General features: G+C 41.7%; 2 protein-coding genes across 4 annotated transcripts in view; one reads left to right on the plus strand and one right to left on the minus strand.

Annotated features, from left to right (window-relative positions):
* Positions 1–917: 917 nt before the first annotated feature.
* Mnn1 (menin 1) lies at positions 918–9,424 on the plus strand. The gene is made up of 4 exons (XM_083086812.1): positions 918–1,849; positions 1,961–2,271; positions 2,340–2,479; positions 2,627–9,424. Exons 1-4 carry the CDS (start codon positions 1,285–1,287, stop codon positions 3,432–3,434), a joined length of 1,824 nt encoding a protein of 607 aa, XP_082942938.1. The 5' UTR covers positions 918–1,284; the 3' UTR covers positions 3,435–9,424.
* Positions 9,425–9,544: 120 nt separating this feature from the next.
* The window catches only part of LOC145964262 (signal-induced proliferation-associated 1-like protein 2), a 65,003-nt gene continuing 61,971 nt past the window's right edge, over positions 9,545–12,576 (minus strand). The window contains exons 12-14 of one of the 3 annotated variants that reach the window (XM_083086814.1): positions 11,063–12,565; positions 10,746–10,946; positions 9,545–10,673 (exon numbers count right to left, since the gene is read on the minus strand). In XM_083086814.1, coding sequence (XP_082942940.1) covers positions 10,421–10,673; positions 10,746–10,946; positions 11,063–12,565 — 1,957 coding nt within the window. In that variant the 3' untranslated portion in view covers positions 9,545–10,420. The remainder of the gene's footprint in view (positions 10,674–10,745; positions 10,947–11,062; positions 12,566–12,576) is intronic. The other 2 variants (XM_083086813.1, XM_083086815.1) reach the window with 2 other exon arrangements.

Genomic DNA, 12,576 nt, shown 5'->3' on the forward strand with positions numbered 1-12,576 from the left:
GGCTCATTCCAACTCCAATATGTATAGAGCTCGATACGATTAACAGAATTATTCTCGTATAACGATATAGACATATATGTATATATCCTGAAACTATTATTCAAGTTTTTTAAATTTATATGTGAATTTTATCTGATATATTCGTATTGATAGAAAACGAAGTGTTTTGAGGAAATTAATATAGTAAAAAAAATTAGTTTTTTTTTTCATATCTAATATGTATAAATTCTGTCTTCTTTAATCTATATTTTTATAATCAGGATTTGTTTTATATTATAAGGAATTAAATTTACAAAAATTCTATCGGTTTCAGCTTTCGATTTTTACAGAAATTTTTGTCGTCTCTATATCTATCGCAAACATAATTGGTTTCAATTTTAGCTTCGTAAAGTATATTTTTCAGCTCTAGATATCTTTATTCGTTACAATGGAGACGCCTCGATTATATCGCGGGGGAGATATATCCCCTTTCATGCACCGCACCGGAGAAGCAAACTCCATCAAAAATTTCATCGGTTTCAATTTTCGCTTGAGAACGCAAAAAGGTAAAAAAAAGGCAACATTTGTCTTCATTCATTCGTTACAATGGAGAAGCAATTGACGTAATGGCTCTTGTATACGTGACGGCGCGACGCGGTAATCAATCTCCCGTTATGTTTTCGCATATCTATTATTTCCGAAAAAGCGGCAGGTTGATTGGCCCGATTGCCTTGTCCTTTATTTTTCCCGTGTGTATTGCGTCGAAAATCGCAACCCGTCGAAAATTCTACCGGCTTCCATCCCTGACCGTAGCGCGGCGCGACGACGGTCGAATGGAAACGCTCCGCGCGACGCGCTGTCAGAGAGAGAGAGAGAGAGCGCGAGAGGGAGCGAGCGAGCGAGCGAGTGACAGAGGGCGCGGGCGGGTGAGAGGGAAGGGAAGAGGGAGCAGCAGCGGGCAGCGGCAGCGGCAGCAGCAGCAGTCGCCGCGGCTTTTGTCGTGCGTGCGGAGATGCGAGGGATCCGCGCATCGCGGGCAACGTTCACTGGCGGATCGGAGTAACGCGCGCGCGTTGACCGACGACGAGTCGGCGGCCACGACGTGGGGCACCACCGTCCGTTGCGTATCCTCTGCGCGCGCGATCTCTGTCAGAAGCCGTCGCCGGCCGAAGCGGGATAGAGCCCCGGCTATGACGGGCCTGACTCGGGCGTCGTAGATCTCGACGACTCGGCCGCCACCGTCGTTTGCGCGAGTGCGTGCCGTCCCCAGCCGTCTCCCAGTTATCGGCGGGCCTTTTACGCGACATGGCGGGCTTTCATGACAGGGACAGGGCCCTGTTCCCGATCCGGAGCATCCCCGCGATCGTGGAGATCTTCAAGAATCAGTTGGAGAACAGCGCCGAGCCGGATCTCGCGTTGCTCTCGATCCTCGTCGGCGCGGTCGAGAACTCGCTGACGTGCAACCGCGTCTTCGCCGCGCAGGAGAACACCGTCTACGACGAACCGATGCTGCCGGCCGTGGAGTACCACATCGCCGAGGCGCTCTACGATAAGTTTCACGCGGTGATCAAGGGCGCCGTTGATCTTACCGTCTATGACACCAAGTACGCTACCAGAGAGCTCGTCAAGAAGGTGTCGGACGTGATATGGAACTCGCTTACGAGGAGCTACTACAAGGACCGCGCGCATCTGCAGAGTCTCTACAGTTACTTGACTGCGAACAAGCTGGACTGTTACGGAGTCGCCTTCGCTGTGGTGGCTGGGTGTCAGGTCTTGGGATTCAAGGATGTACATCTCGCCATGTCGGAGGATCATGCATGGGTTGTGTACGGAGAGGATGGAACGGAGACAGCAGAAGTCACATGGCATGGTACGTTATATATAGAGCCTTGAAAGAGCATAAAGTACTTCTTTTTGTTAGATTCTACATCTCTTCTAATTTTAAATTAAGAGTAAACGCAGCATTTATAATTTGTACCAGGTAAGGGAAACGAGGATAAACGTGGACAGCCAGTGGAGCCTGGTATAGCATCTCGATCATGGTTATACTTAAACGGTCAAGCAATGGTGTGCAATCGTGCTCTGGAAGTGGCTACTATAGTATCAGCCATCAATCCTAGTCTAAATGCAACTACTGATGCGGTCGAAGTGGGATTGGTTCAGCAAGAACTATTGTGGTTGCTGTATGACTTGGGTCATTTAGCGAAATATCCTATGGCATTGGGTAATCTCGCTGAATTGGAGGAGGCTGCGCCTACACCAGGGAGACCACCACCAATAAATCTTTTTCAGGTTTATTATACTTCAATATTGAGTAACGAAACTTTTTCTTCATATTCTAAAATGTAATATTTCTATAGGAGGCTGTAAGGTCAGCGAGAAAATTTTACGCAAACGCGCATGTCTATCCATACACTTACCAAGGAGGGTATCTATATCGGCACAAATTATATGTGAATGCATTTGCATCATGGGCTGATGGCGCCGATGTTCTGCGAAAGTAAGTATCTGATTTTCTTCCTAGTTTTTTTGCTTAAATGTTTAAAACACATTAGCTGCAATCACATGTATACCTTTGAACATATCACTGACAGTGAATATATATATTATGTATTGCTTTGTTGATATGTGTTTATTACAAATTTAGATATGATTATTCCCGGGACGACGGAGAGATATATAAGGAACTGCTAGAGATCGCCAACGAACTGATACCACACACGGTACGCGTCGATGAGCGCTTGCTGCGGCAACCACGTTGCTTCGCATACCTGTTGAGATTTTACGACGGTATTTGCCAGTGGGAGGAGGGCGCCAACACTCCCGTGCTGCACATAGGTTGGGCTCGGCCGCTGGTGAACACAATTTCAAAGTTCGATGCCAGTATACGCGCACAAGTCGTCATAGAATGCTACGAAACGGAGAGCAAACAGAAGGAAGAGGCGCAAAAGAGGGAGACGAGTCCCGAGGAGACGCTGAACAACAACAACAACAATTACTGCAAGACCAAGGAACGGGGTAACGCGGCGCGAGATCTAATCAAGAGTCTAGAGTCCAAAGTGCCCTCCAATTCGGCATCGACGCATCCTAGTATTCAAGCCTTGACGGCGGCCTGCAGCGAGAAGATACTTAACAGAGATTACTTGCTGCAGGGCGGGGGCGAGCCGTTCGTCGCGCCACCGGACGACACTTTGCCACCGGCGCCTTCCACCTCTCAGGAGAAGCTGCGCGTCGAGCCCGAAGTAAAGACGGACTCCGAGAATGAGAAGCCGAAGATAACGCTGTACAGCCAAAAGATGAAGGGTCTCAAAGATCTCCTGCTGGCGGAGAAACTCAACACCCACGCGATCTCGTTGCAACTGACGGCGCAAAGTCAGGTACAAATCGGTAAGAAGTCGCGCGGCAGCGATGACGTGGGAGTCAGTCAGCGTCCCAAGAGGACGCGCCGTGAATAGTATAAGATCTTTGACCGACGTTTCGGTATAGTGAAATATTGAAAGTGCCACCACACTTGACGGGGTCGACTCCCCGCTCTCGGCGAGCTCGAACAGATGCGAGACGCAATGGCCGGCCATCCAGCGTGGTTTGCTGTCAAAACAGTCATTAAGGTATACACCGACTTTCCTCGCTCTCGGTGTTCTCCGCCGATGTATCTCTGTGGGACGCGAATCGTCCTCGGACTCCTCCGAAATCTCAACTCTCGAGAGCGTCGTGATGAATTTCGTGCCGTTTAATTTGAACGAAGCCCTCCACGGTGCTCCTCTCGTTTTGCAACGAGATCGCGTGGTACTTGCGAGGCAACGTTTACGTTACCGTCGGGGATCTATCGCCGTTAGATATATATAGCGTGTAAAGTAGAGGCACGGAGAGAAAATTTGTAGAAAAGTACAAAAAAGTTTTCCCCGCTATAAGTTAACGGACGAGAGATCGCGAGCTGTCTCGCGATCGTCAACGATTCGAATATTTTGCGTGTAAATATCACTCTTGATTCTTCCACAGTGCGTAGAGCTGTGACTTGCGATGTAAGGGGATGGTAGGGGAAAAGAGGGAAGAAGAAGGTGAGGGAGAAAGAAAGAATCGAATATTGTACCTAATCTGTCTCCGCGGGTAAACCAATCTTTTTGGAGCACAGTTATTTATTCTTATGAATTATATTAGCCGACGATGCCGCCGACTAATTCTCTCGGTGATCGTCACTTTGACATATTTGTCTGTAATCTCTTGTTGCACTCTTATTTATTGATTCACGTTTTTTTTCTATTCGAGCTATTGCACTATCGATAATTATGATTGACAAGTTGCCGTTAATGTTTTTTACACTTGGTAGTAGTTGAACTTCTGTTAGAATTACGCTTGTACGTTCTAGAAAGGAAAACACATTCCACTCCGTATGTGGTGCAAACTAATTAAGTTCTTACCTTAAGGTATTTTAAGCATAAAATTCTCGCTTATTTTTATAACTATTTATTTTCAGAGTATATAATTGTAAGACTATGTATATTTGTAAGGACCTCTCTATTTTACTGTTTGTCGATAGGGGCGGAATGACAGTGCGTTAGACAGTGCGTCATCTTTGAATCTGAATCGTCCGAATGCGAGATGACATCGCGATTTTACTTGGCGTGAAAAAAAAAATAGAAGCGTGCGCGATCACAGATCAGTCAGTATCGCAGATTGCGCGTCGTTTCATCAATCTCTCTTCCTTCTTAGTGTAAGAACGCGTACACTTGTCCGACGATGAGAACTGAGACCTGTTTGTGGTGCTCTCATTCGCGTGCTCTAGAGATTCGTTTGTCCCATGGACGTTGTAATACATGGACTCTGAATGCCCTTTTGCCGTCTAATTGAGTGAAACCAACATCTAGAAAGAGCGAGAATAGAGGGGCTCGTTTCCTTTCTCTCTCTCTCTCTCTCTCTTTCTTTTTGTTTTTTTGCAATTCATCTGCGCAGAAAGAGACAAAGAAAGAACAGAGGGGCTAGATTATCTGTGTTTTTCTAAATGTTGGCTCCACTTTTTTGACCATGTATACTACGTCCATGATTTGTCCATCATTCGTTTGTGAATCTGACGTAATTGAAAAAATAGAACGGCGACTCGCGTTGCGATCACGTTTTATTAATCGCGAAAAAAAAAAACTGGTAGTTAGCCAGTTCTTTGGCTATTATTACGATTTATACACGACATTTAATTAATACTCTCCCGTTACTCTCTCGGATTTTCGCGGGTGATGGATGTGTTCGTCACCTGTTCACACTACGTAAAAACTCGAGGAGTCTTTGACGATGTTTAAGCGGATTGTTGTAGACTATGTTGTTGACAGGAATGAAAATATAACGGTCCGAGCTGATCGACGATAACTTAATAATGAAGGGCGCTATCTTACTGTGATGCTGAATATATACTATATACATATATTATATTATATATATATAAAACACAACACAAAGTATATATATATGTAATTATATGATTTAATAACCGTAGTTTATATGAAAGAAACGAACGGCGCGGTAAGGGACGGGATTTTGCTTCACGCCGCGCCGCGACTATAAAAAAGATTAATTAAACGACCGTAGTTATGTATGTTAATTAAGGAACATGGAATACGCAGTTGACAGTCCGTTGCCCGACGCGCGCAAACCAAAATTCACGCAAGATTCTTCTGAAGAACGATGTTGTACATCGACGATCGTTTTCGTTAAAGGCATCTTCGCTCCTTTTTTTATTATTAACGCTGTGCTATAGCGTTATAGTCTCTCTTTCTCAACGTATAGCATCGTATATATCGTCTCTCTTGGCGTCTATCGAGTTGCTGAGTTGCACCGACGATGGTTCAATTAACAGTGGGCTTTTTTCCAGGAAAGTTGAATCTACATAGCCCACATTGCTGGAAATTTAATGCATAATTATCTACTCAAAGGCAATTGCAAGAAACAGTAGTTCTCAACGGGAGACTACTGTCTGGAGGAATTACTTTGTTGATCATGGTAAATGTCATCTTGACACTTTTTGTAGAATACATTTTACAATTTTTTAATCATTATAATCGATACATATATTACTACTCTAAGCTGGCGATTGTCAAAGTTATGATAATATTTTACAGGAAATTTAGTATTTATAAAACCAACGTTGGTGCAACCAGGTTTGAAATAGAAAAAATCGCGCGATATGACTCTCCGGAAATGAACCATGCTTTGTCAAAAAAAACAAAGAGAATGGATGAGCCTCTCGCAATCGCAATTCGACGATACTTTTGCGATAATTTTTCTTTTTTCTCACAAACACACACACATATACCCGTTATACTCTTACGTGTGTTAGTATTCTTTCCTCGTCCACGATAACGGAGCGTTAAAGACTACAGGGATTATAATGTGCATAATGGTAGGGATAATAGGTGAGAAGATATGGTGCATCAGAACAGTATTTTTGTATTTAACGGAGGACGCGCCCTCCGAATCGACGTATTATCGGTAATGTTTGCGAGCGTAGAAAATCAGAATGTAATATTCGCGCTGGAACGTCCCGATGGCAACCGCATGATCGGCGGATTTATCGTGAAGCATTATACTTTTCGTAGACTTTCACCGGAATTTTCGGCCGGATTGCGCGGCCGAATCAATCGTACGAACCAGGCAAATCTTGCGTGCGAGTGAAACGAGTGGCGACTTTGAGCAACCGAGAAAATGAGACGATTACGAAACTTGGCAGATAAGATTGTCATGATATTCATGAGCGATCCTCTCTGTCAGTCGCGTCTTCTCCTTCGTTTGTAAACGATTGCTCGGAATTGCGAAATACAAGATGTTTCATTCTCCTCCCAGCAAGTTTCAACGACGTATTCTTCTGGAATATTACATTAGCGACATTTGCGAAATATTTTATAATTTTTCTACGATCAATCGATGAGTGATTTTATGAAATTTGAATCTTTAAGTTTAATTCTTTTAATATTTAATACAATAATTTTCATAAAAGTAGATTTCTCGTGAAAAATTGTTGAGAAGAAAAAAATCGATTTAAATTCGTCAAAAATGTTCACCATATTGAAACTTGAAAGTGAAACATCTTGTAGAATGTGGAAAACTGTACGCGGTAGATTAATCTCCGTCTTTCTTATATGCTGTGCCCTTTTTACTTCCAACTTGATGCCGTATTACCGTAAATAGAAAGTAGTATCCGCCATATATTATATTTCTCTCTTTCTCTTTTTTTAAATACGTTCTCTTCTCGAAGTCGCTTCGCTTTTTATCACGATGAAATAATTGAAATGGCCAATGGGAATTATTTATAACAAGATTCACTTTATATATAAGATTCTATCAGAGCATATTTTGTTAAATTAATTAACATTAATATTTATATTTATTAACATTTATATTTAATTATATATTAGCAATGAGAATTTTTGTCGTCAAAATTCCGTTAAATGACCTATAATTGTAGCTGATCATGTTATTACAACCGAATAAGCGTATATAACGTGTAAAAGTATAAAACAAGTTTCCGACAAAATCAAATGAAACTAGTTGCGCAAAGATTATGTATAAAATCTTACATTTTGTATCATAGGAGAATTTCTTCTAAAATATTCTATATCGTAGCTGCACTCATTTTGTGATTTCTTTACTCGGTAAGATTTTTTGTTACATAATCTCAACACTTGTGCGTTTCTGCTCCTCGTAATGTAAGAACCGGTGCTCTTGATTCAATCCATCCGATATCTTTATTTATCCTTGTGTGCCATAATGCCCGCTTGCTGAACGTGCATGATTCATAGCCTGATTCGACACGTGCTACGCTGTTAGTCTCCTTACGAGCGCTTTATAGGATCGATCAATCTTTTTGTCATGCGCAACTCATTCCGCTTGTAGCTATCGTTTCCTTGACACTGACGCGTATTCATAAGCGAGCCTCTTCTAGTACGAGAAGGAATCTTAAACACGACTATCGTTTAACGCTATATATATAACTACGAGATATATTTAATAAGAACCTCATTGTTCATTGCTTTGGGTGCACGAGATTGGCACTTCAGGCATATACGCGACATGACAAGACTTCCGAGTTTAATAGAAATATCCGAAAGACATTGTAAAGACACTCTAAATTTTTGTAAACGTCTTCTTCTAGAGATGTCTTTAAAATGTTTCTCGGACTAATGTGTTGTTTGGCTTACTCAGACAACCGGCAAGAAAACGCAATTGTAGAAATCTCAAAGTTCTTGTCGGAACGACAACATCTCTTCCGCTTTAGCTCGACTCATCGTGTTTCATTAATTTCCATGACAGATGAATGACGCGCGACGTTTTGCCAGTTAAGAAGAGCTCTTGCAACGAATGACCCATTACGTGTTTAGATTCTTTGCGCATTTAACGATGTTAAGTTTTATTAAAATAGTTCTTTAACGTCTGAGCATTTTACGCCGATTACGTTCTGCGTCCGTAAAGTGCTTCACGTTTTCGAGATTTATTCACGCTGATGAACTCATTCAGAATTTCGTAATGAAGATGTACTTCCATGTGGGGATATGTTAATTAGAGTTGTATAGAGAAAAAAAAATGCTACATTAGAGTATAAAAACTAAGTCCAAGTGTTTTAAACATCTACATCTACGAGTAAATTACACTTGCTAGGCATAACTTCTCATGTACTTAAGCGAACAAAACCGAAGAGAAGCCTCGGTGATATAAGCGTTATACACACATGCAGAGCTGTGTAAAATATTACTTCACAGTGTTTCGATTATAAGCAGTCAAATATTCTCTCGCATAATCACTTTTCTCTCAGAAGGCGCAGTAATCGCGATGTCCTTGGACATCAGTATACATAGATCTAGAGATTAGAAGCGAACTAATTATGCATACACATACAGATTTAACGCATAAATAATAGACCGTCAGATATGAAGAACATGACGAGACATGACGCTCGCAAGAATGGAGTAATATTTTGCTTGTCTCTGGATAACACCGATAATGATAATTGCGATCGAGATCGATTGTCCGGAACCACGGGCGTCATAAAATAATAGGGAAGAGAAGAATGAAAGAAGGAAAGAACACGCGATATTCTTTCGTAATGCGAACAGGAGGATAAATGTATCGCGACACAATGAGATAGCGATAACCAGCCGGATAAATCACCGGATCGCGATATCGCCTGGCAGCGAGCCTAGCTTTTTATCTATAAGGATACCAAACGCATAATCCGATCCGATCCTAAGTCGGCCGGATCCTAGGCTATAGATCCGGTAGTATCGAGTATTAAGGACTGTTGTCGATATCGCGATATGGCGACGTCCTCGCGGTCTCAAGCAGAAGGGAGTGTAACCGCAGCTAATTGTTAAACTGACAGTAACAGTGAGACAGACAGATCTTAAGGCATCATGGAAATGTCTTGTTTTTTTTCTGTGGATTACAATAAACTATTTTATTCTAACTGGTGGCAATAGTTTAATTCTCTATCCTTGTTCGATCTATTTCTTATATATATATCATCATGTGTTATGTAAAATGCTCTTAAGCGTTTTTATGTCACAAAGCATAAAAATATATCCTATGTTTGATCCTTTTCAAAGAATTAGATTGTTATTGAAGTACATATTTCTCTTTATTGATTGATTTATGTTTTTTAATGAATATCGATTTTGTACATTTTGTGTCGGAATCATGCTTTCTGTCGCTTATTAAAAAGAAAAAATTCGTGGCGGAGACGCAACGAGGGTCTCGCGCTCGTGGACGTGCTTTAGCACGTGCGAAATTCTTACATTAATACTCTAAGTGACTGATATAAAAGGCATAATAAATTACAGAATTAAAATAATAACCCTTAGCTTTTCTAATAATATTTGGTCATTTGGTCGTTTCCGTAAAACTCAAACGTTTATATATTTTAACGTGCACTGTCCTCTTAAAGATCGATCCAGATGCACAGTAATTAGTTTTGGGAAAGATGATCTAAATAGATAGCTTAGTTGCAACGTACTAATCCTTCGATCAAGAAAATAGTACGATGGTAACTTATATACTTTACAATCGAATAAAACTTAACGAATCTATATAATACAAAATATCAAAGACTATCGAGGGAAAAGTTACAAATGATACAATTGTTTACGCTGTTTATGCTCATTCGCAATCCCTTACGATTGTCTCTGATCGATCTACTATCTGACATACTATACTGACATCTACATATCCGGTTCATGTTAATACTGCACTTACAAAAATTATGCTCCAATTCGAGCAATGCGACAAATCGTAGAAATAAATGCAATCGATTTAATAATTGAGTAAAAAAAGAGATACGTAAACTTTGTTCTCTGTAAATAATTTCTATGATACTAGAAATGAAACAAGAATATAGCTTATTGATGATTCATCGTTTGAAATAATCATTGGACAATAAAACATCCTAAATTTATCTTTATACTGATTATTGATGGTCCATCGTTTGAAAGAACCATTCCGTGAAACGCCGGAGTTGCTGCGCGGCTGCATGATTCTCGTCCTTCAGACGCCGGTTCTCATCTTCCAAAGAGAGTCGTAGATTCTCGGACTCCTGTAAACGTCGATTTTCATCGCGCAATCGACGCACTTCGTCTTCCAATGACAATCGCAGACGTGTCTCTCTCGCCATTCTCAGCTCGAGAGTGGATAGATGAGATTGCAAGTCCGAAACGGAATTCCTGCAGAAATGTTAATATTATCATTAATCGCGTTCATCGTGTCATTTTATATATTTACATTATATTACTTACGTATTTGCATTGCATCCATCAATGAGTCTATCATCGGACCATTCTTGAGGGTGTTGCTTCATCGATCTGTTGGAATCTGCATGTTGATTCTTCCAACAATCCACATTCGTATCGTTGTGATTTTTCGTGTCTTTGATCGGCGTCAAATTATTGTGCTGTTTCGAGATCGGATGAAGTGGCTTTGTAACACGTGGTGATAATCTAAAGAAAAATGTTTACATTATAAAACAAATAATCACTACAAGTTATCTATTTTATTTCACCATTTTAATATGTGTGTGTAAGATTATTTTTATTAAGTCCCTAATTTTCCATACCTTTCCTCTTTTGACAATTTATTCTCGCTCGGTGCAGGGCTTGAGGCAGTGCTGGCGTTGGAGATTACTGTGGCTGGTCTGGCCATTGTCAAGATCACTTCCGATCCATTGTTCCCATTTTCTTGTCCATTCGTGGGCAATACGCTCAAGGTAGATGCGCTATTGCCGCACAAATTCTCCCTGGATCTGCATCTATTTTGAATCTCCAACATATTATTGTTTATCTTGTTCGAATTTTGATTCGGGTTCATCACGCTATTTACGAGATTATTATTAACGATTTGGCTATCATCGGCAATGTAATCGGGATTAATCAGTCTCATGAGGTCCTCCTGCAGCGTGCTGGATGTCAAATTCGCGGAATTTCTGTGCGAGTTTCTCATCCCCGGTTTTGGTCGAGGACTCTGATTTCTGGAGCTGCCACTAGACGGAGTGCGATTGCCGCCGCGATGTTTGTTGGCCCGTCGCAGCCTGGGCGATACGCTGCCAGAGCCGTTTGACAGCTCGTCCTCGCTGGGCAGCGTGGCTACTTCCGGACAATTGACATCTGATATTCTAACTTCCGGCGGCAGACTCGCTGGAAAATCCTTCGATTGTCGGTATTCAACGTTTACCTTATGCACCGGTCGCTCTGATATGCTAGTCTTTAGGCAGGTAACTTTCTCGCCTACTTTGAAATCATGCGACATCTCGTATTTCGTGGACTCTCGGTTATGTTCGTTGTGGCTATCGTTGTTGTGTTTCCTTTCATTGTTACCGTGCTGACACTCCATCTCGTATTTGGCCAACTCTAGATCGTATTTGCTGTTTCTCTTGTCATAAATATCCTCCGAATATTCATAGCCGATTCTTTTTTCGTGACATCCTCGTATATCGTGCTCGTACTTGGCTGCTGGTCGCTCAACCACTTTTTCTTCCTGCATCTCGTACTTGGAACTTCTGTCCACTTTTGTAGGTGTCTCGTAATCGTACTTGCCGCCAGATTGTTCGTATTCATTGTACCTGCCAAGATTGTTGTTGCTGCCTGATTTTGGCAGGCTGTAAACAGCATTATGTGTCAATGGCAGTGAATTCGATACACTTAGCTTCGGATGGCCACCATGATGCTGTGCATCATTCTTATGGAGCTCTCTCTGAGAAGCATACAAATTTTCTTGTTTGATCTCGTATCGTTCCTTTTGCAATTTCACATAATTCGTCGTCACGTGATCTTGACCACGATGCGCATTGTCTAGCTGCCGCTGATAATTCTCATGACGCGCATTGTCTTGAATCATTTTCGACGATACATAATTGCTCTCTTTTATATAATGCTCATGATTATGATCACGATGCTTTGAGCTATCCGCGAGCTGTTTGGCGCTGGCATAATGAGACTTGTCCTTCTTCTGGCTAGACTTGCTGGGTGTCACCATTTGATAGTTTTGTCGTGCTGGTAACGGAGGCGGCGTACCATCCGTGCGATGATTGCCGTCTTGATCTTGCGGTTCTAAAAGCTCGTACCTAGAAAAATA

Source organism: Camponotus vicinus, unplaced genomic scaffold, assembly GCF_025532165.1.
Source record: "Camponotus vicinus isolate PSW18456_S1 unplaced genomic scaffold, iyCamVici1.0 SCAF_13, whole genome shotgun sequence".
Lineage (NCBI taxonomy): Eukaryota > Metazoa > Arthropoda > Insecta > Hymenoptera > Formicidae > Camponotus > Camponotus vicinus.